The sequence below is a fragment of the Grampus griseus genome (assembly GCF_964374135.1).
Source record: "Grampus griseus genome assembly, chromosome: 2".
NCBI lineage: Eukaryota > Metazoa > Chordata > Mammalia > Artiodactyla > Delphinidae > Grampus > Grampus griseus.
In genome coordinates this window covers 116,921,495-116,945,698 of record NC_139018.1, presented here as the reverse complement: position 1 = coordinate 116,945,698, position 24,204 = coordinate 116,921,495, and the positions used below count along the sequence as shown (strand labels likewise).

The following is a 24,204-nucleotide window of genomic DNA, read 5'->3' as shown; positions in this document are numbered from 1 at the left end:
GCCTGCCAATGCAGGGGACGCGGGTTCGTGTCCCGGTTTGGGAGGATCCCACATGCCGCGGAGCGGCTGGGCCCGTGAGCCATGGCCTCTGAGCCTGCGCGTCCGGAGCCTGTGCTCCGCAGCGGGAGAGGCCACAACAGTGAGAGGCCTGCGTACCGCAAAAAAAAAAAAACAAAAAAACAAAAAGAGGTCAGGCCTTTGAGGCAGATAAGGATTCAACTCTTACCTATACAACTTTGTGGCCTTCGGCAAATCAATCCCTGTGACTGTCACTTTCCTTATATATATGTGAAGTAGGTATGACAGTACCATATGAGGATCGGGAAATATCTCTTCCCTAGAGGGAGATGACATGAATTAATGTGGGGATTAAGGTGGGGCTGGTGACCTGGAAACCCAGAAAGACCCGCAGATTCATAGGCTCCATTTGTCAGTTATCTGTGCTCTACCAGTAATAGGAAAAGTCAAAAGGTAAAATCTGAAACCTGGTGAGATGGGAAAAGAGAACCTCAGAAAGAAGTAGCAGGATAAAAAATTCACCCCTGATGAACACAGATGCAAAGACCCTCAACAAAATAGTAGGAAGCAGAATTCAACAATATATTTAAAGTATCATACAACATTATCAAGTGGAATTTATTCCAGAAATGCAAGGATGGTTCAATAGCCACAAATTAAATCAACATGATACAGTAAGTCCCCTACATATGAACCTTCAAGTTGTGAACTTTCAAAGGTGCGAACGTGTGTTCGTATGTCCAATCACTTGAGTTAGTTCACGTGTCCGGCATACTTTTCAAGGTACTTACTTGTAAGATTTAAAATGTTTTCTTTATATTTGTGTTTGTTTTTTATGTATTATTTGCGTGAAAAATACTATAAACCTATTACAGTACAGTACTATATAGCCAATTGTGTTAGTTGGCTACCTAGGCTAACTTTGTTGGACTTATGAACAAATTGGACTTACAAACGCGTTCTCAGAACAGAACTTGGTTGTATGTAGGGGACTTAATGAACATCACATTAACAAAATAAAAGGATGAAAACTGTATGATCATCTCAATAGATGCAGTTGTGATGAATTGGGAGATTGGGATTGACATATACACTAATATGTATAAAATGGATAACTAATAAGAACCTGCTGTATAAAAAAATTAATAAAATATATAAAAACATAATAAATAACAAATTCCAGGTTTACCACTTAACTGGTGAATTTGACCAAATCTAAGCCTCATTTGCTTAGTGGGAGTAACAGTGCTTCGTTGGGAGGGCAGGAGGATTAAATATTAAGTTGAGCCACATGAAATTGCTGTCTGGAGGTCAAAAAGAGCGGTGGAATCTACCCAAATAGTTAGCATTCCTTTGCGCTTCTGATTTTTCAAAAAATTTAGTCCTTTCCTCTTATCCTGTCTGCGGCATACTCCTGCTCAACTCTCTGGGTGGCCCTGGGGGTTCATAAGTTGCACACTGTTGACCTACCCTGTGGAAGCTAATAAATTCACCTTGGGACAGCCTTGTGAGATTTGGCAATTACTACAAGGATCTGGAGCTACTTTCCAGCCAGCCACAAGCATATCCCTTGGGGTCCAGAAACGTCAAGAGCCATGACAGCTCCATGCCCCGACGCACACAAACACAGCACACTTTCTTAATATTTAGTTATTATTTATTTGGCTGCGCCGGATCGTCGTTGCTGCCCGTGGGATCTTTAGTTGCCTGGCATGCATGGGGGATCTAGTTCCCTGACCAGGGATGGAACCCGGGTCCCTTGCCTTGGGAGCGTGGAGTCTTAACCACTGCACCACTAGGGAAGTCCCAAACACAGCGCACTTTTACTCTTCTTTCCAAGTACTATTTTGTCCTTGTTTATCACTGTAAGACAGGTAGTGACGTTGGTTTCATTTTAAAATGTGGAAACTGAGGCCTAGAGAAGGTCAGGTCTCATCCAAGGTCTCGGGCACAGCGCGGTGTTGGAAATAACGAAGGTTTGGCGTTCCCAAGGCACTGCCTCTAGTTTGTGTGACCTCCACAAGGTCCTTGAACCTTTCTCTCGAGCCTGTTTCCTTTTGTAGAGACGGGAGTTAATACCTCCCTTTGTCATACCGCTCTTTTCGGTTCAATCCAGCCTCTCCCCGGTCCGCCCTTGGGGAGCTCCAAATGTGGCGAGAGGACCTGTGCGGAAACACTGCGGGGAGCGCGTGCGCGCCAGGGCCTAACGGGCTCTGAGTCTGAGGGCGCGCACCCGCAGCCCCCCGGAAATATCGATATTTAATTTCGACTAGAGACATAACTTGGCTTGACATCCCCAGGGTCAGGCCGACTACGAGCACCGCAGGGTGCTAGAAAGGAGGGACTGAAACAATCCAGCCCCCGGAAGGGCGGAACAGTTGAGCCAACCCTGCAGCAGGCGCGATCAGAAAGCTCGGGCGCTTACGGCCCACACCTGCGCGCCGCCATCTTGCTTGAGGAGGGACCGCCTCTCTCCCGGCTGACAGCTGGTTAGTCAGGAGGCGGGGCTCCGCGACTCGGCGGGGCGTGGCCAGGCGATGGCGACCGCGGAGTCCAGCGAGCCTGCGGCGAGGGCGTCTGTCCCGGCACCCCGGCCCAGCGGGACCGGCGCTGCAGGGCCGCCCACCGAGCGAAGCGGCATTGGAGTCCCCTGGCTGGGGAAGCGGACCCCGGCGGCTGTGGAGAAGCGGGGGCCGTACATGGTGGCGCGCGCGCCTTCCAGTCAGGCCAAGCTGCGTGAGTGCGGCCCGATGAGGGGTCTCTGCTTGGGCGGGCTGCCGCGTCCCGGGCGGGCTCCGGAGCGCCGCTGGGTCGACCCCGGAGGGGCTCCTATAGCCCGCTCCCGCACCCGGAAGTCTGTTCGGAGAGCGGGCTCCTGGCGTTTGGGAGGCACGGCGGAGTGGGGAACACCCCGCTGACCCGGTCCCTTTGACTTCCAGAGAAGCACCGGGACCTGGCTAAGGCAGTTCTGCGGAGAAAAGGCATGCTGGGGGCCGCGCCGAACCGCCCCGACTCTTCAGGGAAAAGGTCTCAGCAGGCGCCACCTCCTCTGTGCAAGCGTTTCCAGAGAAGGCCTTAGTGTAGTCTGGGAGACAGAGTACCCACGCTTAAGGCCCAGCTAGTGATGCCCCTAAGGCCAACCTGTCCGGTTCACTGTTTTAAAACGGGAAGAGGAACGACCTTGTCTTTCCCTTCCAGGATGTGATGACGTCAGGGAAGGAGCTTTGGAATAAGAGTTTTCGTCAGTGCCTAGGATCATTCACTGTCTAAATTAGGGGGGAGCATAGTGGCTGGGATCCCCAGAAGTGAGGATGGAGAGCAGTGTGGAAACAGCCAGGGCTGTATTTTCTTCTTAACAGACGGTAAACTCTGAGGGCTGGATGGGACCTTATCCAGGGCCTCTTTTACAAAGAAGAGCTAAAGCAGGTGAAGGAATTTGTCTAAGGACTTTGGATTTTCTGTTCTCTGGTTAAATAAGGTGGGGAGATGGGGCTTTTCCTGATTCATGAAAGAGGTGTGCTTTTGCTCAGGAGCAGCAGGGCGAGTGGTGTGGGGAAGTGCACATTCTGAGGAGCTGTGCCCAGATACATGGCAGGCAGTGATGGCTGTCCAGACAGAAGGCAAGTCAGGAGTAGTGCAGTTTTTTTTTTTTCCATAAGGGCGAGGACTCTGGCTTTCCCTGTGAAATGCTGGCGTTTCATCTATGCTTGGTCTGTCCCCCCCATCTCCCCTTAGGTCAGTGAAGTTTAACAAGGGCTATACTGCTCTTAGTCAGAGTCCAGATGAAAACCTGGTGTCCCTCGACTCTGACAGGTGAGTGCCCTCCTTGAAAATACCCCTTGGGGAGTGACTTGGATAAAATTTCAGATCACTTGCTTCGCTTATTCCCTGTCTCTTCCAAGACCTTTTGTGCATGTTCCAGGGCTGCTGCTTCAGAGCACTATCTCTTCCCAGGATGGCTTGCTTAGAGGACTCATAGGTGATCTTGCTGCTCTTGGATTTGAAGCACCAACCTTGTCTGGGGGAATCATCCTGCCCTATTATGTCTGCACTGTTAGTGACAGTGACCCTGTCCCTGCTGGAGCCAATGGAAGGAGCCATTTATACTCATGGCAGATTATGGGTTTGAGTTCTATGGTGTGTGGTCTTTGCTTCACAAGTCCTCCAGACTCTTTTGCATGCTGTGCACCTTGCCATTTGTAGCTGTGCTCCACGGGCATCTCCCCGAACTGACTGTCTTCCTTTTCTCCTAGTGATGGGGAGCTGGAATCCAGATACTCCTCCGGGTATTCCTCTGCAGAGGCAAGTCCAGAGCACCTTTCTGTGGTGGGGCCAGGCTGCAGGCAGTGTCACTGCCGCTGCCAAATGCTTGTCTGGTTCCTGCTGTATGCATGGCACTGTGCTAGACTTCCAGTCTGTTCTCCAATCTTCTACTCTGCCCTCTTCCTCCAGCAGAAGTTTAGGTGTCTGAGGAGTGCTGTTGAAAGTCCAGGAGACCATAGACCCTTAGGGATGGAAATGACCTCACTAGTCTTCTAATCCAGGCCACCACTTAGAAAAGGAATCCTCTTGATAAATCCCAGCTAAGTGTTTACCATCCTCTGCTTGTTTGAATGCTTCTTGTAATTGGGTAGTGAGTAGTGAGTACTACCTTCAAGAAACCTTGCTGCCTGTCTTCCCCCACCGGCACACACAATTCAGGTAGCTCATAGAGAAGTCTTCCTTGTTAATTGGAAGTGTCTCCTGCAGCCTGGACTTAGTGGTCCTAGTCCTGCCTCCAGCATCACACAGTAATTCTAGTCTCCCTTCTTTTGATTGTCTTTTATCTGAGATTAGCATTTCTGTCCCTCCCCTGGCCATCCTCCACCAAGCTTGCTTTCTTCCAGGCCGACTTCTGTTCCTTCAGTTGTTCCATCTATGGGAACTGAGACACAGATAGATACTCCTGGGCTGGCCTTTTGGACAGTTTCCAGAGTGACTGGCCCAGACAGAAACACGGGGACGTAAAGTTCTGGCACGTGCGGCTTACTGCCTTTGACAGAGATGAAGTGCTGGGGACCTGACTGTACACCACTGGTATTTCTTCCTTATTCTCCTGGAAACCCTTGGCCGCCCCCTGAGTTTCTGCCAGAGAATACAGGCAGTTTGAAAACTGTATCCTCCTTGAACCTCTGGCTGCCTAAGATTGTTAAAAAAAAAAAGAAAAAAAAAATTAGCCAAGAACCAGAGAAAGTCCTACACTCTGCAGTCTCATTTTCCTTCTGCTCAGTGGAATTGGTGAAGCCGGGCTGACAGATGCCACTTTGCAAGGAATGAGCTCTGTTGGCATCAAAGGATGACACGGCTAACTGGCAGTGCAGCATAAGCTATTCCCCACCCCGTTCAACTCTAACCCATATTCCTCTACCCTTCTACCCGATTATTCTGTTATCATTGTTCCATATTCTTCAGCCTTCATAGGGACCAGTCTGGGTTCCCAGTGGGAATGGTCAGGTCTTGACTTTCAAACATAATCTGTAATCTGATATTTATATCAGCTTTCTCAGGATTCTTTAGTGAGGGCAGCTGCCCTGGCAGCTAGTGACAATGCAGCCTGGATAGTACTGGCTCAGGCCCCTGGATGTCCCTCCCTGCTGGGTGAGGCACTTCTTCCTGTAATCCCGGGTTGTGTGGGCTTGGCCTGAGGGTGGAGCATGCATAGTAAGGAAATGCGGGTCTGCCTCTTGGGCAGCAGTTATTTCTGCCTTGTAGCCTGGCTTATAGTTCTCTCCTCTCCTGCTCTTAGCAGGTGAACCAGGATGTGAGCCGGCAGCTGCTCCAGGATGGGTACCACCTGGATGAGATTCCAGATGATGAGGACTTGGACCTCATTCCCCCCAAGCCTATGACTTCCTCCACATGCTCCTGCTGCTGGTGCTGTCTTAGGGATGCTTCCTCCTGTACCCTCCAGTAGACATAACCCCCTAAGATGGGCCCTGCTCACCATGACTGCAGAGTCCTGTTGGCCCTTCATTGGTCACAGAGTGCAGTGGGAACTGCTGTCAAGCCCCGAATCACTGGAGACACTGACCCTCTGGGAAAGTCAGTGACCGCAGTTACCCCATACCTGGTGCTTCTCAGGCCAGAGGCCCCCATCTGGGCCACAGGGGATAGGTGGGATTCTGCAGTTTTCCTCTGCTGTTGGAATGGTTGGAGAAACCACTTTAATAAGGGAAGGAACAGAGGAATTCTGGTTCTTATGGTGAGTGACAAAGTTGGCTAAGAGAAAAACTTGCAGACATCTTTGTCACCATGCCGTATGGAGGGGAAAGGAGAGCTCCTGCGCCCAGGTTGTGCTGGATATGTTGTGTGGAGGCAGAGAACAGCACTTTATGGCTTGCAGCTGGGAGTCTCTGAAAAAGAATTTAACTATTTGGGACCAATCCAGTTCAAGAAATTCCATATGCTCTCCTCCTCTTCCTAGCTCCAAGATGGGTTACCTATTTGACCTTCAAGAGAACATAAAGCAGGGCCCTTTGAAGGCCCTCTTCCAGTTGTTCCTGTTTGACTGTCCAGCAGGTTGCTTAATGGCACAACCTGATCAAGGCTTCCAGAATCCCTGGAAGCACAGCATTCCCATCTGGTCCAACTGTCTGGGTGAGCTTAGTAACTTGGTCCGTCCATCCTTAGAGAAAAACTGCTCTACTGTGTAGACAAAATTTGTCTTTCCTTGGTTGCCATTCTTCACCTTGGTCTTAGCTAGTATCTTCACCCAGTCCTTGAGCTAAGGTTGGGTGAAGGTTCTGGAGCTCGCCCCGGAAGCCTGCACTTTTTGCTTACCAGCAGAGGGAGCTGCAGGAGTAGTTAGGTGCCTTCCCATTTGTTTAACTTTATATTTTCCCCCACCCCCGCCGCACTGCGGCTTGTGGCAGTGTTGGTTCCCCGTCCAGGGAGGGATGAAACCCAGGCCCTTGCAGTGGAAGCGCGGAGTCCTAACCACTGGACCGCCAGGGAATTCCCCTATTTAACTTTTTACACTTGAGTAGCAGCAATGGGTGAAAAGTATACTGGTGCAGATATGTGGGCTTTGACAGAGACAGAGACTCACAGACAGGATGAGGAGGAGGGACCTGGGAAAGCTCCCACGCCCCCCCCCCCCGAGGAAATAATCTTGCCATTGCAGAGGGCCTCCCTTCACCCTAGGGAAAGCCATTCTGTTGCATCCAGATTCCTCTGACCACAGCATGGGCCCCACAGTGGATACTCAGGATTGGGCTTTACAGTAAACCTCTGGGTTCAATACAGCCTTTCAGTCCCCAGTATGAAAACACCAAAAGGCCGGCATCATCTCCTGTGACCCCCAGTAGATAGCATCTCTTGCTATACCAGACCTCTCTCTGGAATTTTTTAGTGGTTCTCTTTTTTTTTTTGGCCTTACCTACAACCAAATGGGACTGAATGGAAGTGGACAGGGTTCCCAGCCTAAGGGGTAGGGTAGTCAGGATTGAGGTGTGACCCCAACTTGGGAACTTGCCCAGTCTGTTGCTTCATTTGGTTAGGACAGAGTAGCCTGAGTGTTTGACAGCTGCTGGGGGTGAGGATGGCAGCAGGACCCCAAGAACCAGGCCCTCCGGTGGTTGCTGTCGTAAAGCCACACTGGTGTATTTGGCCACACCTCTCCCCCGGAATGTTTCAGAGCTGGTTGACCCTGTGTGGAAGGCATTACCTTCGTAGAAAAAGTTGCAGGAACATTGTACAGCAAGGAAGGGTAGAAATGGTCGATTGCTTGGGGCTAGAAGCCACGAATGTCACGAACAAAGGCACCAAGGTGTCTAGAACCAGACTGCCTTAATTAAAAGTGCTGGGTGTGTTGCAGGTGACAGCGCTCTGAGGAGACAGGGAGGTATTCAGGCTTACCTCACAGATGGGAGTGGTACTGTATGGTGTTTACTCTACAGAACTCTTGGCTTAGGCTTCTATAGCTCTGTAAGTTTGTAAGAATAAATACAATCATGCTAGTTGAGCCTGAGTCTCTGTGTTGCAATAGGATTTTTAACAAAGGCCTAGACCACGGTCATTGCCCCTTCTGAATTCTGAAATGAAGAAATAGCCTAATAGCCCCAACCGTTCTTCTGAGGACTGCCTCTCCTTTCTCCTGTTCCCAATAGGCGTAGTTTTCAGGCCTGCTCATTGGAGACCACAGATGGAATAGGCCTTTGCATATCACTTCTCATTAGAATGAATTCCCTTTGGCAGACCCTTTCTTCCCAGGTTTTGTTTTGTTTTTCAGGGTTTTTTTTTTCAGCTGAAGAAAATTTACTGGAAGCCAAAAAAAGCCGAACAGATTGGCTAGAACTTTTTTGAAGGTAGTTTCCTGGAATTCCATTGTACAGGTCTAGTGTGGGCAGCAGCCCAGAAAGATTCTTTTGTGTGAGATTAATCCCTTACCTACAGGAAGGAGCTACTAGCCTGGGTCTCTGCTTAGTCTGGGGTGATAGCATCTAAGACTGCTAGTCAGAAACTTCAGTGGCAAAACACACAGCTGTGCAACCTCCTGGGTGTGTCCCACCTCTAGAGGGTAGGCACAGGGAGAGTAGATGCCCTCATAGGTACTTCCTGCCATTGTAGGAAAAAAGTAGCTTGATTTCTCTTCACAACACTAATTAGATTGTCCTGTCCTTTAGTCCCTGTATCTACAGTGACTTAATGTGCTCTAGAGAAGTGATTGACAACCTTTGTGAAGGGCCAGTCAGTACATTTGGCTTTGCAGGCCATACAGTTCGGTGCACCCACTCAACTTTGCCATTGTAGCCTGAATGGAGCTGGACAGTATGTAAATGAAAGGGCGTGGCCAGATCCAGCCTGCTGGCCTTAGCCTGATGATCCCTGCCCTAAAGCCAACTAAAGCACTGGAGAGAAGAACCTCTGCACTGACAATGCCTTTAGACCCATATTCCACTGTGTGCAGGGCTGGAGGGCCCAAGGTTTGCCTGCAAGCTCTGCAGCTGAAGCTACAGCAGGCTATCTCTCCCACACCTTCCTTTAAAAGGCCACTGGAGTCTAGCCTGCCTACCTCAGGAAGCTGTCTGAAACAGGAATAAAGCAAAAACTGGATAACATCCAGGGAGGGCTCTTTCAGCCCGCTTCAGGGACTGGAATGGCAAAGGCTGAGTACTCTTTAGCCCACAGGCCTCAACACAGGTGATCTTTAATTGCTTTGACACAGCAACATTAGTCCACAGGACTACCCTTTTCCCTCCTTCTCTGCACTGAGGAAATGGGCAGTCCCGGGGCCAGAACCCTGTTCTTCCAAATTAATTACCTATCTTGCCGTGACTGATATTGAGCTAATCATAGATTTCACCACCCTGCCTAATGCTATAGGCTGGAACAGCTGCAGCTTCGTGCATCGAGGAGAGCCTGGCTCAAGGGTGGCAAGAATACAAGGGGAGTATCAGCCCTCAGTTCTCACGTGGGCCCCTCCTACCAGGAAGAAGACGGTTCAGCCTAGGCCTGCTCAGGAGTCACTGACTTCAAGCTCTTCTACCCCAGCTCTTTCAGGGTATACCCAAAGAGCCCGGAACAGGGAAGGGATTTGGGCTGGGCCTGAGGAGGTGAGGCTGGCCAGGATGTAGGGTGACTGGCAGAGAAGAGCCAGGAAGGCTGTGGCCTCTACAGCAGGCAGCAGGCACGGAACATCAGCAGGTCCGTAGGCAGCGTGAGCTTCAGTGAGACACTCTCATTGGCCCCAATGAAGAGCACCCCGCCACGCTTCAGGGAGATTGTGGCCTGGGCTGTGCGGGTGCTGGCTGTCACTGTCCCCTGCACCATCAGGAGGATACTTGCAGAGTCCAGCGCCAAGACCCTATATTCAGTGACGGAGCCAGGCACCTGGGCAGAAAGAAACAGCAAGATGGAGCAGGTTTTGAGCTGCTGTTAGCTCACAGGGGTCCCAGGACAACCCCAAGGACAGTTAGAGGGAGAGCTCTGCCACCTTCTCCCCCATGGCTCGGGCTTTTGTCAGCACGGAGGCCCTTGTCTGGTCCCTGGTGCAGAGAGCCACAGACAGGCCCTGTGGCCATTCTCCTATCACGCGAGCTTGGTAGAAAGGAAACCCAGCCCCAGGTATACTCCACATTGTGGCCCTTGCCAGTGTTCTTCATGCCACACAAAAAACACCCACCACACACACACACACAAAAAAACACACACCACAGCCCTCACTCACCTCCATCTTCATAACGGTGAAGTCTGGCACAGGGGGATCATAGATAGAGAGGTAGGGGTCTTCCTGACTCCATGCTGGAGGGAAAAGCCTGTCCTGGCTGGGGCTGGGGATATAGCTGAGCATTTCACACAAAGTTGGCACATCGATGAACTTGGGTGTCAGGCCAGCACGCACCGTGTTGTCCGAACATGCCATGCACTCCACGCAGTCTGGGGACAGACAGTTGTCATGTGGTAAGCTAATGAAGGATGCCTTGGAATTTGGCTCTCCAGGGCAGGGCCTTCTAACTTGAGTGCCATGAGCTCTCTGTAGAATTAGATAAAAATATGTGAATTGCGTCTTCTGTGAGAATGGGCTGAGATAACAGATACCAAAACAGGTGACACGTCACCCACCATTGTCAAGGGGAGTCACGTTTATCCCCTGGAGGAGCCCCAACCCTCTAGAGATTTTATAATTTCCCCTTCTACCACAGAATCCTGTCCACGAGTAGATAAATGGCCAATACTCAAAATGTGACACCGTTCTGTGGCAATGTGTTTTTTTGGGTTTTTTGGTTTTTTGGTTTTTTTGCGGTATGCGGGCCTCTCCCTGTTGTGGCCTCTCCCGTTGTGGAGCACAGGCTCCGGACGCGCAGGCTCAGCGGCCATGGCTCACGGGTTCAGCCGCTCCGCGGCATGTGGGATCTTCCCGGACCGGGGCACAAACCCGTGTTCCCTGCATCAGCAGGCGGACTCTCAACCACTGCGCCACCAGGGAAGCCCGGAAATGTGTTTTTTAACATAAAATCTCTGCAAAGACAGGACAGACATGTGAAGGCAGGGAAGAGAACAACGGCCTTGATCCAATATAGCCTGGATTCAAACTGTGGTTCCCACACATATTGACAGGTCTTAACATGAGAGCATCATGACCTCACAGGGGTGGTGTGAGGATCCAAGCAGTTGTCCAACTCAAGCTGGCATTCATCATCCCTATTGGTCACTTCCCTGCTGACCCCAGGAACCTTGGGAGGTCAGAGCTGGATGGGACTTTAAAAGTGGTCTCCTCGACCACCCCCTCCTGTTTTGTCCAGATGGTGAAACAAGGCCTGAGGCGGATGGCAGTGGGGCTCACTGCTGAAATGCGGCTCACCTCCTTTCAGGTAGGCATGGGGCACGTTGGCCTCCAGAAACATGGCCTCCCCCGGCTTCAGGGTAAGCAGGTTCAGGAAGTAGATGGCAAAGCATCCGATATCACCTGGGTACTGCTGGTGCAGCTGCAGCAAGAGTTCCCCATAGATGTCCTCCATGTTGTTTCCAGCAGCCACTGAGGGTCACAGAGCACCCCAAGGTCACTTATGAACCCTCAGTGGTGTTCATAGCCCCACCCTGGCCAAGGAGAGTCCTAGAGAAGATCCTACCCAAGGAATCCAGAAACTGGTGGGCATATTCTCCTCGTCACATCCCGCACCCTTTGGGGGCCAGCCTTCCTTGATATTCCAGCCTACACAGATGGCCATTTTCCCCATTTTGACTATCTATATAGTCATATGCCCACCACTCTACTAGGCACTAAAAGGGCTAGAGTGTAGTCCTTTTAGACAGTGTTTCTCAACCTCAGCATTATTGACATTTGGGGACAGGTAATTCTTTGTTGTGGGGACTGTCCTGTGCATTGCAGAATGTTCAGTAGCATCCCTGGCCTCCACCCACGAGATACCACTGGCACCCCAAACCTGGGTTTGACAACCAAAAATGTCTCCAGACTGTCAGTGTCCCCTGGTTGATAACCTCTGCTCTAGGAGTTTAAAATCTAGTTAGGAGATAACCCAAGGGTTCCATGTGGGGTGACCAACTGTCCCAGTTAGCCCAGGCCTTTCCCTTAACACTGAAAATCACTCAGTCCCAGGCAAACTGACATGGTTGGTCACCCCAGACAGCATGAGGCAGGATGCAACCAAGGGCTAAAATGTGTCCTGGAGGCTGAGCAGGGGAGATGAGCTCAGCCTGATCAAGAGTGGTGGCAGTGGGAACTGGGGGGAGGAGGGGAGGGTGGTGAGCTGGGCTTCCTTGACTGTGGAGAGAAGGGGGAGGGTGTCTCTAAGTAAAAGCAGAGTGTGTCAGTGCCACAATGAAGAGACCAGTTGGTCTGGATTAGAGGGTTGTTTCGAGTCTTCATACAGACACGTGCTGAATGCCTACTCTGTGCTAAGCACTGTGGGGACACACGAAGGTCAAGGAGACAGGTCCCTGGCCTAGAGAAAACTCCAGTTTTAACAGGTGTGCATGTGATGATATCTACACACAGGTGTTAAGGGCTATACCTGACGTATGAACAGGGTGCTATGGGAGCTCTGAGCAGAAGTAATCAGCTCTACTGTGAGTGCAAGAAGCCCTAAAGGGAGAGGCATGCAAGCAGAGAAGACAGCAAAAAACAAAACAAAACAAAACGTAGGATATGCTTGGGTAAAATAAATAGTTCCCTGTGGGTCAAAGGTAGTAGGGGAAATGGGGAGAATCAGAACCAGAAGAGCTCTGGGCTTGCCTGGAAAAGGAGCTGGGGCCTCAGCACATGTGCCATATATGCTCCCAGCAGAAGAGTCCACTCTGCCTTGTTTTTCACTGCTTGTATTGACTCTCCAACCCAAAGGTGACACAACCATACCCATCACAGTCATTTCCTGAACTCTCCTTAGTTAGCACAAGGTTGGGCACAGAGCAGGTATTTAAGGAAAGATCTACTGGTTGAGAGCTCTGGACTTCAGGCCTTTGGAGGAGAGAGAGGATCCCTTCATCTCCTTCCTGCTCTCTAGCCCCAAAGTATAAAACACTCCATGGATAGCAGCTAGAAGCAGCACTCAACCTAGGGCCTTGTTCCACAAAGACTGGGAAAGAAATGCTAAGTCACTAACAGGCCATCTAAGTCGGCCCGTGTTGGTGCTGTACTTGAACAAAGGGGTTGAGAACCCTATCCCCACAGCCTAGTGTCTGTGCCAGAGGCCCAGGACGGAGCATTGCACCCAGGCCTGAGACACCTACCTTGCTGGGAGATCCGCTTCACCAACAGGTTGAGCTGCTCCGCCACTACCTTCTTCTCGCTCTTCATCAGGTGGGAGAAACAGCTCTGCAGAGCAGAGGCCACAGCCTGGGAGTCATGGCTCAGGCTCTGCTTCAGCTGTGTTGCTGCATTATCTCCAATTAGAAACTGGAACTCGGGCACCTCTGCAGGAAGGTCAGGCCGGGGCCCATATCAGGAATGGTAAAGATGGAACGGGCAAACGTGGGAAGCTGGAGGAGGCCTCCCCATCTCATCCCTAACCAAGGAGCCAGGCAATGCTATGCAAGCTTTGCAGTGAAAAGCGACTGCTCACCACCAACCCTCAGCAATCACACCTGAGCCTGGTCTCACGGGCCTGCCCTCGGAGTGTCAAGAATTCATGAGGCCAACCAGCCCCTCAGTTCCTGTGACATTCAGCCTCTGTTCTCTGCCACTGTTCCAGCTCTGCCCTGGGCTGCCCATGCATCCTAGGCCAATATGCATGCTCTCAGCATTTTGCCCAACCTTACTTGTCAGAAAGGTCACAATCTCCTCAACTGGCCGGAAGCCACATAAGCCCTGGAAGGGGGTGAGGGCAATGGCCATCTCTGGCTTATGGTTGGCATCGGGGTAGTGCTGTGGAGCCTGGAGGTGCAGCTTCTCTGCCAGCTCCTGTGGGATGGCCAGGGAAGAGGAGAATGGTTAAGGTGCAGCCATCATCTAGGAAGACACCAGTCTCACCCAGACCTTGCTCTCAACACTCCCCAGTCAGCTTCCTACCTCTGGCACTGAGCCCAGTCAAGGCATAATTCAGAAACTCAGGGCTCAGCCAACCCAAGGCAGGCATGTGGACCAACTGTGGGGGAGAGGTGGGGCAGGCTTTAAGAGGTCAGGAAACCCAAACACCAAGCCAAGCTCTGACACTAACAAGCTGTGTGACTTTGGGTAAATCCCTCTCTTCTCTGGGTCTTACTTTGCTCATCTAGAAATGAGGAGTTTGGACACACAAATGCTTAGGCTGTGACTCACAGGCTTGTGCAGAAAGACATGGGAGTGGAGCTGAGGCAATGGCTAGGGTACTTGCCCTGCCTTGGAAGGTAAACTCTTTGAGAGAGCCAGGTGGAAAAATGGCAGATATGAATAGTCCTGGGTTAGCTGAGGGGAGCCCAGGAACAAGTGTGGAGAAGCTCCCCTGGCACAGGCTGGTCAGCTGTCCACTTAAACTTAGCTGCCACATGTGTCACCAGCAATTGGCTTGGCAGAGCTAAATTGGGAGTTGAAGGCTTGGATTTAATTTGGGGCTGGAGCCTGGCATGGGCAGGGTAAAAGCAGCAGTAAATGTTGTGGGAGGGCCTTGACATAAGTTCTTCTCTACCCTGACCTCTGTGCCCTACCCTGATCCTGTACCTTGTTAGGGTGTGCCTGGATAGACAGGGCCGTTTCGACTGAGAGCACTTTGAAGAGAAAGGGCAGCTTGCCATTAAAGGTGTCCTTGACCTTCGAACCCAAGCAGTCCTGGTTCTCAGCAATCCACTGGCCTAGGGTCTTCTGCAAGATGCTGTTGTCAAGGATCTTGGCATCTCCCCGGGGGTGGGCCCCCATCCACAGCTGTAAAAACAGGAAACTTGGGAGGGAAAAAGGAAGAAGCTGGCACCACCCACTGGCCTGCCCCAATCCGTTACCCTGTGCTATCCACAGGGCAGCCAAGTTCTGAAATGGGACTCCCAAGACCGGGTATAAATGCTCATACCATCACAGACATACATGAGGGCAGCAGACCCAGAACACCAGGAGTCAGGAGACCCAAGCTCTAGTCCAGGCTCTGCCTCCAACCAGCTGTGGAGGCTTGGGCTAGTTATTTCCTGTCTCTGGGTATCAGTTTCTCCATCTGTCCAGTGAGGAGAATGAAACCTGCATTGTCAAGGTCACTGAAAAGCTCTGACTCTCAGGTGGCTCTGTGAGGGGTTAACATTCATTTATTCTAGTCTCAGAAGTAGAGGCTAAGCCTTCCTGTGCTTTGGCTTTTTCTCTACTAAATGGGCAGGAAAAAAATATATTTTAGGTTATTAAAAATGTCAAACTTGGGCTTCCCTGGTGGCGCAGTGGTTGAGAGTCCGCCCGCCGATGCAGGGGACACGGGTTCGTGCCCAGGTCCGGGAAGATCCCACATGCCGGGGAGCGGCTGGGCCCATGAGCCATGGCTGCTGAGCCTGCGCGTCCAGAGCCTGTGCTCCGCAACGGGAGAGGCCACAACAGTGAGAGGCCCGCGTACCACAAAAAAAAAAAAAAAAAAAAAAAGTCAAACTTAGTCAAAGTAAATTGTCAAGGAGGGCTGAATTAAAATTCAGTAAGCGCTGGGACTTCCCTGGTGGTGCAGTGGTTAAGAATCCGTCTCCATCCAGGGGATGTGGGTTCGATCCCTGGTCCGGGAAGATCCCACATGCCACGGAGCAACTAAGCCTGTGCGCCACAACTACTGAGCCTGTGCTCTAGAGCCCGCGAGCTACAACTACTGAAGCCCTTGTGCCACAACTACTGAAGCCCGCGTGCCTAGAGCCCGTGCTCCGCAACAAGAGAAGCCACCGAAATGAGAAGCCCGTGCACCACAACGAAGAGTAGCCCCCACTCACTGCAACTAGAGAAAGCCCGCGCAGCAATGAAGACCCAATGTAGCCATAAATAAATAAATAAAATAAAATAAAAGTCAGTAAGTGCTGACAGTTCTTGGGAAATTCCAGTCTATTATGACAAAACCTCACTTCTTCTAGTGCTACCATGTGGGTTCATCAACCTGCACAGATCTCAAAAGCCAAGGAGGCCTCCTCTCTCTTTCCTGTCTTCCCTTCCCAGCTGATTCACATGACTTGCCTGGGGCCCCTTGAGTGGAGGAGTACCTTGGTCCCACCTGCTGGTAAAGTAGGCTAAAATACAGCCCGGGTCTCACCTCTGCATATGGTTTGTCCTCTGAGATCTGGGCCAGTGGGTCACTGCTAGCCAGCAGCCGAGCCACTTCACTGTTGGAACCCATCTTCCCCCAGGCATACTGCTGCACCACACAGGAAAGTGGGAATACTGGGGGTACAGACAGAGTGTCAGTTTCCACTCCACTCCTGAGGCCTGACCCTCCTGTCCCGGGGAAACTACACCCTAGCTGAGGGATCTGTCTGGGGGATAGAGTCAAATGAGGGGTTTGTAGGTTGTTAGTTGAGACCCTTCTGCAGGCCTCGATGTTCCCATCTCTAAGACCGGCAGTAAAGATATTCTGCCGACGTGAGGCAGATAGTTGCGTTAAGGTGACGGGGAGAGGGTGGCAGGAATCTATTTCCACCGCACCGGGTCTCGAAGTAACCCACGCGCAGCCCTCTCCCCTCAAGACCCTCCTTCGAGGGCTGCAATTACGGCTCAATTCCCATCGCAGGTGCCCCCTCCTCTGCCCGGCGCCCATCCATCTTTCCGCAGAGCCCCGCGGGTGGGTTCTACCTGGTATATCAAGTCGGGAAGGGTCCGAGGACGCGACCCACCCCCACGCTCGCTGGCGCCCCAGCCAACAGCCCACCTCTCTGAGCGGCCATCTTCGCGGCGCCAGCCCTGGCTTCTAGCACGTATACTTTTCCCGGCAGCACCCTCGGCCCCTCTGCCCCCAGACCTTCATGGGAAATGTAGTTTCTCGAGAGCCTTTTCGGAGACCCGTGCGCCCGTTGTGGCCACTCCCTGCACTCTGAATCCCTCTCCCACCCTCCAGCTCTCAGAACGAATACCCTCCAGTCCAGAGGCTTCCAGCCCGCAATCTTAGGTCTCAGTATTCATTTATTCATTCATTCACCAGGCACACATTTATTGAGAACCTGGTAAATGCCACGGACTGTTCTGAGGGCTGGAGATACATCCGAGAACGAGATGATGATTACCTTGCCTTTGTAGAGCTTACATTCTTGTGAAGGAAAAACAAAGGCCCTAAGGTGGGAACGTGGAAATGTGCCTGTCATTTTACGGAGTAAATAGCAAAGAGGCCAGAGTGGCTGGAGCAGAGTGAGCAGGAAGGGTGGAAGTGAGGTGGTTAGAGAGGAAAGGCAATGGGCAGAACTTCGTAGGCTATTGTCACGACTTCAGGTTTTCATTAGCCGGTTTGAGCAAAGAATTGTTATGATCTAATCAGGAACTCACTAATGCTTGATGATGATGGCAAATGTCACATGCAAGGCCCTTAATCTGAGTTTCAGTTTCTTTCTCTGTAAAATGGGGATAATAATGCTGGACTGACAGGCTTGTTGGAGGGTGAGATGGGATGATGTGGGACTCCGGAAGGCAGTCAGTGCTTGGTGCTCCTCTGATTCTTCCTGCCCTAAGTACTGCAGGACTCAGAACCCTAGCTTCTCCTCCAAGCTGAGCTGTTCACAAGTCACACAGAAGTCAAGGGAAGTCACCAGGAGTCCTGAATTGTGAAGGCTGGGCTTGGCCTTGGCTGTGGAGTAATCTTGCTATATTCTGGACAGAAAGGCTCTGACATACGGATCTCCTCAGTCAACAGCCCAGGAAGAGGGCAGCCAGCTGGAGAGGCCCAGGAGCATAGCAGCCAAAGCTCCAGGGAACCTGGAGTAAGGGCCTATAATCCTGACTCTGCCTCCTCTTTCCTCCCACACTGATTCCCATGGCCTCTACCACACATGTCCAGGGGAAAGAGGGGTACTGTTTTCTCTGCAATGTTCTGCCCAGCTATGGACATCGACCTCCCTAATGGTCCCCTGGCTCAGATAAATCAGCCTGCATTTCAAAGGAAGCTTCACCATACACTAAGGAATAAGAAAATGAACCATACAAACAGCACATCTCACATACCTCCTAACTTTGAATACCTCTCCTTCCTCTCATCCCCACTCCTCCAGCAATATGAACCTTCTGGGAGAAGAATGAGGGATCAGTCTAGGCATAGGGAGTTCTTAGAGCACCTCCCACTATCACCATCACTGAAGTCAAGTTAGAGTCCCTTCCTCACAGTACCTCTGCACAGGGAAGGAAGAACTTAGATTGTTGGGACAGAGCCCCCACCCCTTACCACCCTCCCTACACACAGAAAAATATATCTAGAAGGGAAACTAGGGTGTTTGGAGAACCTAGAACCTTTCACCCTTAACTCTTGCTTGTCTACCTCTAATAGAATTGATCACACTTTGTTATCTAGCGATGATCTGCTTTCCTCTCTCTCCTTCTAGACCATACGTCTAATTCAGCTTCTCATTTCTGCCAGTGCCCAGCTGATGCTCAAGCAATAATAGCAGCTAACATTTATTTGTTATGTACTAACGATTATGCTAGCCCTTTTCAAGAATTCTCAGGACAACCCTATGAGATAGGTACTGTCATTAGCCCCATTTTCAAGATGAGAAAAATGGGTCTTGGAGAGTTAACAGGTCCAAGAGCATAGAGTTCCAATCTGCTATACCTCCTCCCTTGTTGAACAAGTTAATGACTGAATAAATGTATGATGTCTCTCTCAGAGGGAAGTAGACAGATCCCAGGGGTCTTCAGAGATAGATGGGTGGACAAGCTTCATGTTGGTGATATCAAATTCCATTCTTTCTTCAACAGTCCAGCAATGTACGAGGCTGGGCAGACAAGGAGGAGGCAGGACAGCCTCATGTTGTGTGGACTGCTCTCCTCTCAGGCTGCAGACAGCAAAGATCTCTGTGTGTTGCCTGTGATACTGTGATAGAATAACTGGCTCCTGGCGAGAGTTCCTAAAACCTTTATAATTTCCTAAGCAGTAAGAGTACTAGGGGCATCTTTTGTTCTAATACTTGGTCTTTGACCCTGGTTCCTGACACGGAGCTCCTAAATCCCTTGGAATTTCCTGGGTGATCAGAGCATCTTTTATCCTAATGAGACAACTGTTGGTGGCCTCCTGGATAGCATCAGGATGGGGGCTGGTCACTAGAAAGACTAAGCCACAATTAGAAGCTTGGAACTTTCAGCCACACCTCCCATCTTACAGAGAAGGGAGAGATCGAATTAACAGTTGATCACGCCTACAGCCTACATGATGATGCCTCCATAAAAATACCTGAGGGCTTCCCTGGTGGCGCAGTGGTTGAGAGTCTGCCTGCCGATGCAGGGGATATGGGTTCGTGCCCCGGTCTGGGAAGATTCCACATGCCACGGAGCGGTTAAGCCCGTAAGCCATGGCCGCTGAGCCTGCGCGTCCGGAGCCTGTGCTCCACAAGGAGAGAGGCCACAACAGTGAGAGGCCCGCGTACCGCAAAAAAACCCCAAAAAAACAAAAAAACCTGAACTACTGGTTTAGAGAGCTTCCCCGTTGAACACATCTCCTTACCAGAAGGGTGGCAAACCCCAGCTCTACAAGGACAGAAGCTCCTGCGCTCAGAGCCCAGACCTCACCCTATGTATCTCTTCAACTGGCCATTCATCTGAATTCTTTATCATCTCCTTTATTATATAATAAGCCAGTAAATGTGTTTCTCTGAGTTCTGGAAGCCATTCTAGCAAATTATTGAACCTAAGGAGGGGGTAGTGGGAACCCAGGTTTATAGAGGTACAGGTGATGACATGACACCCGGACTTGTAATTGGCCTCTGAAGTGGAGGCAATCTTGTGAGACTGAGTGCTTACTTAACTTGTGGGATCTGACCTTAACTCCAGGTAGATAGTGTCAGACTAAATTGAATGACACCCAGCTGGTATCAGAAAATTGATTAGTGTGGGGAAAAAGACTCCACATGTCTGGTCACAGAAATGTCCTGTGTGACCAGTAAAGGAGAAACATGAGAGGTTTTCCTTATACTGCCCTAAAAGGGGTAGCCATGGGGGGGGGGGTTATGGGTAAGTAGTTTCTAAGGGGACACAAACATAGATCCCTACCATTCCCCCACTTCAGGACATTTCCTGAAAAAATCTTGAGCTGGACCCTAAGAAAAGTGGATGAGGGAAATAGTAAAATATTTACTAAATGCTTATCATCTGCTTGGTACTATGTTAGTGCCAGAAATACAACAGTGAGCAAAACAGATGCTGCTTCTGCGCTTGTGGAGATTACAATCTGGTGGGAGGGACAGACATAAATAACCACCTTTACAAGCATGTAATTACAACCTGCAATAGGTATTATGAGGGAAAAGCACGGGGTAATAGAAGAGCTTATGTTGTGGGGGAAGAGTGCTCTAATCTATGGTGGAGAGAGACCACTCCTGAGCAAGGGGCCTGTATGCCTAGATTTGAAAGATAAGCAGGTGTTAACTAGGGGTTGAGGAGGGCATGGGCTAGGAGCATACCAGGAAGAGGGAAAGGCCAGTACAAAGGCCCTGAGGCAGGGAGGAACAAGGGAAGTTTGAGGAACTGAAAAGCCACTAGCAGAGCTAGAATGCACAGCAGTGTGGGATGTGGTGGTGGGGTAGGCACAAGAAGGAATGGGAAGGATTGATAGGTGGGGCACAGATCTTGCAAGTCCTAGAGGCCAAACGAGGAATTTGGGCCTTCATGGAAAATAACTGAAGGATTTTAAACAGAAAGTTCCGTAGTAATTTTGCCCCCTTTGCATGGATCTCTAGTTACAACATGAACAACAATAGACCAATTAGCAGCCCTGTACTTGTCCAGGGTAAGGGATGACAGTGGCTGGATTCAGAGGCCGCAGAAATATACAAAGATATGAATAAATAACATGGGTTTGCAGAGAGTGAATCAGCCATCTCCCCCATGCTTGATGGCTCTACTGCTGAACTCCCTCATTCACTTAATAAATGCTTGATGCCCAGGTTAATCCCAGCTCAGGCCCTAAACCTGTCTGGGCTCAGGGATCCTCATCCCTAAAACGATAAAACTTGACATCCGGGGGCAAGGCCTAAGAGAGGCAGGGCTCAGCTAGTGTGGGGGACAGCTGCACGGTCGGTTCTTCCGAAAAGAACCTCTCTGCTCGGCCCCTACCACCAGAACCGTTTCCTAGCTTGGCGAAGTCCTCTCGAGTCAGGAACTCCATTCCCCGCTCCCGTCGTTGGCTCGAACTTCTGTCCCCTGCCTGAACCAGTGCGTGCTTCCCAAACTTGCCCTCCAAGAAAGCAAAGGGGTTAAGTTTCCAACTCCACTTAGGGAGTTCCCAATACCATGTTGGAACCTATCTGACCGAGAGGCAGTTGGGAACGGCTCCAGCCCCTCCTCAGTCTCCCAAATCCCTCGGGGGCTCCCCAACCCCTGAAGCACAGGAACAGCGAAAAAGCCGATGGAAGCGGAACGCCCTCCCGCAGCTCCACAGTGGGCTGAGCAGGAGGGCGGAGCGGACTTCTGTGATGTCACATGACCACGCCTCTCTGAGAGGACGCTGCGCCTGCGCTAGAACGGCTGCCTCGCTCCCGGAAGTGGAGGGTCTACACGCAGAGCGCCGCTGGGTCTGGGTGCCCGGAGGCAGAAGCACTCTCGGAGCTTCCCCGTCGGTCCCCGACCGCCATGTCGTCTTTCGACACCAACCCCTTCGCGGACCCAGTGGACGTAAACCCCTTCCAGGTAGAGCCCTCATCTTACAGCGCTGTCTAGTGCCGAAGGCCGCCGCCCGGGCCTCTTCGCCACAGCCGGGAGACGTGGCGTAGGAGGGACGGGCCGTCTGCCCAATGGGAGAGGGGGCTTTGAGGGATGGCCTATCGTAGCGTCTGGGGGGCGGGACTAGCAGCAGGTGGACTAGCGGAGGGGGCGGGGTGCTGTACTCTGGGAAGAGGTGGGACTGTCTAGCTCCCGGGACGTAGCCCCTCTAACTGGACACTGCTGGGGAAGGGGACTGGCGCAGACACGATCAGGGAGACCCCCAGCTTCAGGGAGAGAAGGGACTTCACCTGAGGGGGATGTGTGGCTACCATGTCCCGCAGTCTTGGAGAGACACCAGCCTTGAGTCACTTTAGGAGAGGGGGTGACAGCAACATAATGAGGAGGTGGAACCCTCTAGTGGGATGGAGAAATGTGAGAAAATCCCAAGAACACGACCCCCCCCCAACATACACACAGCCAACTAGTCTATAAGGTATAGGAGAGCCCCTGAGATTTGTCAGGAAAGGAAGGCTGGTAACCCAAGCTGAAATACGGCCTTGATAACAATTTTACACCTTGGCCATGGATCTAGTTTGGACTGGGTTTTGGCTAGATGTGAGAGCCCAGGTTAGGGAGGGAGGAGAGGGTCTTGAAGTGCAATGAATGTTGGTCTGATGGCCCTCTGTATGGTGGCAGGGTAGTTGAGATGCACTGACCTATGAGCTGGCCTCACCTTTTGAACAATAGACCGAGGAAGAAAGAGACTTCCTATTTAAAGCCAAAACTCTTCCGCCTTTGAGCTAAGAGCACAAGGCTATTCTTTTCCATGATGAAGGATTGGGACTCCTGTTAGCTCCACAGTTCCTATGCCTCTTGTTTCATGTCTGCTCAAAACCAGTTCTAGGGAAGCTTGCTTGTGCTGACTGGTGATTTATGAGCCCTGAGCTTTCTGCTTTGTCAGGATGTCACCAGGCACATGAACTCATCCTGCTTGTACTTTATTTTGGTCATTGGCAACTGTAAGTTTCCTGCAGGTGTAGGGGAAGTTCTTGGAGGGGTCCTTCCTGCAACTCACAGCATGAGCTTTCCCACCTTGAATCCCTTCAGGAGTTAGAACAAACAAAGGAGACTAGAATGAATGTCTGAGAGTAAAAACTTTTTGTCTCTTTCTTGGTCTCAAGGTGACTTAGCCACTGGGAGCCCTCAAGGCAAATTTTGATAGCTTTGTAACCTCAGGGAATTCCTAACATTCCTCATGTAGCTTAATGCTTCTTTACAGAACTATTTGGAGGACTTTATCTCTTATGTAATGCAGTCATCTCTATTTCAGTAAAGAAAGAACATTTGCATTTTTTTTTCTTCTGCCAGTGTCTTCAGGTAACTGTTTTGCTTTAGTTATAAAAACTGCTGTATGTTACTGGAGTTTGAGTTTTAGTAAGGATCTAGTAGCCTTTTGGTATGTGTGCTGTGTAATGATGTGCCTTTTTCTTTCTTCCTTTTTTTTTTTTTTTGTCCTCTCAGAATCAGAAATAAAATGTCTGCTGCCATCTGACAGAGGCAGTCAGCTGTCCAAAGATGCAGAGAGCTTGTCTTCAGTGCTAGCAGTGGGACAAATAGTTGGCCTAAATTCTGCCCTGTATAAATAGCAGCTTGAAAGTCTTAAACCGTATCTCCAACCCCAGAAATGATTGTGCAAACTGTGGTAGAAGTAACTTCTGCATTCAAGCAAGACAGTCTGTCCATCAGGCAGCCCCAGGATATGGCAGGACAGGAAGCAACTGTGGTCCTGTAAAGAGCAACATCTGGAGGGGAAGCCTGTGTGGGAAGAAGAGAGCTGGCTGGCTGCGATTCTGCTCCTCCTGCCCTGGGCTGGGTTTTCCCTCTTGGCGCACAGCTGTGTGGGGAGAAGGAGATTAGGGTGTGAGGCCCCAGATCTCCTTCTCCTGGAAAGCTGCCCTCCCTCTCCTTGTGATGGTAGTGTCTGCTTCCCTGACGGCCAGAGCTGGGACATTGGGAGGGTGTAGCCCTTGGGTGACTGGGTGTGAACCCAGCTTCATTTACCTAGGGTGTTGGCACAGAGCTCAGGAGAGAGCAGGTGGAGAGGAGATAGGCTCAGAAACTGTCACACCTAGCCGGCCCTCAGAGCAGAGCCTTTTTGTTTTCCTCCATGGTGGGTTACAAAAATGTACTTAGTGTTTGGAGTCCATGGTTGACTTTTAGAGCTGGGACATCCTCAGAAATCTCTTCTAACCCTTTAGTTTAGAGATGAGGAAACCAAGAACCCAGGGAGGATGGGACATACCAGAGTCACCAGCTAATTTGAAGCAGGAAGGGACTCAGATCCAGGTCTCATTCTCAGGACAGTGCTGTTTTAAAAGTTTTAAACTGCCTTGGTGTTACTTAGTCCAACAAATTAATATTAGGTAAGCTTTTTTGTT

The 24,204-nt window shown here is 50.8% G+C and overlaps 3 protein-coding genes across 11 annotated transcripts in view; 2 read left to right on the top strand and 1 right to left on the bottom strand.

Moving 5' to 3' along the window:
- Positions 1 to 2,555: 2,555 nt before the first annotated feature.
- Positions 2,556 to 8,014, top strand: FAM219B (family with sequence similarity 219 member B; the record flags this gene model as incomplete). Its single annotated transcript, XM_082647135.1, has 5 exons — positions 2,556 to 2,754; positions 2,958 to 3,045; positions 3,754 to 3,831; positions 4,272 to 4,320; positions 5,804 to 8,014. 5 exons carry the CDS (start codon positions 2,556 to 2,558, stop codon positions 5,969 to 5,971), a joined length of 582 nt encoding a protein of 193 aa, XP_082503261.1. The 3' UTR covers positions 5,972 to 8,014.
- Positions 8,015 to 9,051: 1,037 nt separating this feature from the next.
- MPI (mannose phosphate isomerase) lies at positions 9,052 to 21,810 on the bottom strand. 8 transcript variants are annotated; one of them, XM_082647127.1, is made up of 8 exons: positions 16,724 to 16,840; positions 16,188 to 16,315; positions 14,651 to 14,867; positions 13,774 to 13,915; positions 13,246 to 13,428; positions 11,360 to 11,533; positions 10,226 to 10,434; positions 9,052 to 9,888 (listed from the first exon to the last, which is right to left on the bottom strand). In XM_082647127.1, exons 2-8 carry the CDS (start codon positions 16,283 to 16,285, stop codon positions 9,670 to 9,672), a joined length of 1,242 nt encoding a protein of 413 aa, XP_082503253.1. In that variant the 5' UTR covers positions 16,286 to 16,315; positions 16,724 to 16,840; the 3' UTR covers positions 9,052 to 9,669. The 8 variants fall into 8 exon arrangements, with proteins under 8 accessions (XP_082503253.1, XP_082503252.1, XP_082503258.1 ...); XM_082647126.1 differs by having other exon boundaries at positions 16,800 to 16,836; XM_082647128.1 differs by having other exon boundaries at positions 9,053 to 9,888; positions 14,651 to 14,851; positions 16,724 to 16,846.
- Positions 21,603 to 24,204, top strand: part of SCAMP2 (secretory carrier membrane protein 2) — a 21,510-nt gene continuing 18,908 nt past the window's right edge. For both annotated transcript variants that reach the window (XM_082647133.1, XM_082647134.1), the window contains exon 1: positions 21,603 to 21,751. In XM_082647133.1, coding sequence (XP_082503259.1) covers positions 21,695 to 21,751 — 57 coding nt within the window. In that variant the 5' untranslated portion in view covers positions 21,603 to 21,694. The remainder of the gene's footprint in view (positions 21,752 to 24,204) is intronic.

Coding starts and splice junctions, on each gene's coding strand:
- MPI (XM_082647125.1), bottom strand. Junction 10,435..11,359: donor CCATGCCTACCTGAAAGGAG/GTGAGCCGCATT, acceptor GTCTGTCCCCAG/ACTGCGTGGAGTGCATGGCA. Junction 9,889..10,225: donor TCACCGTTATGAAGATGGAG/GTGAGTGAGGGC, acceptor CTTTCTGCCCAG/GTGCCTGGCTCCGTCACTGA.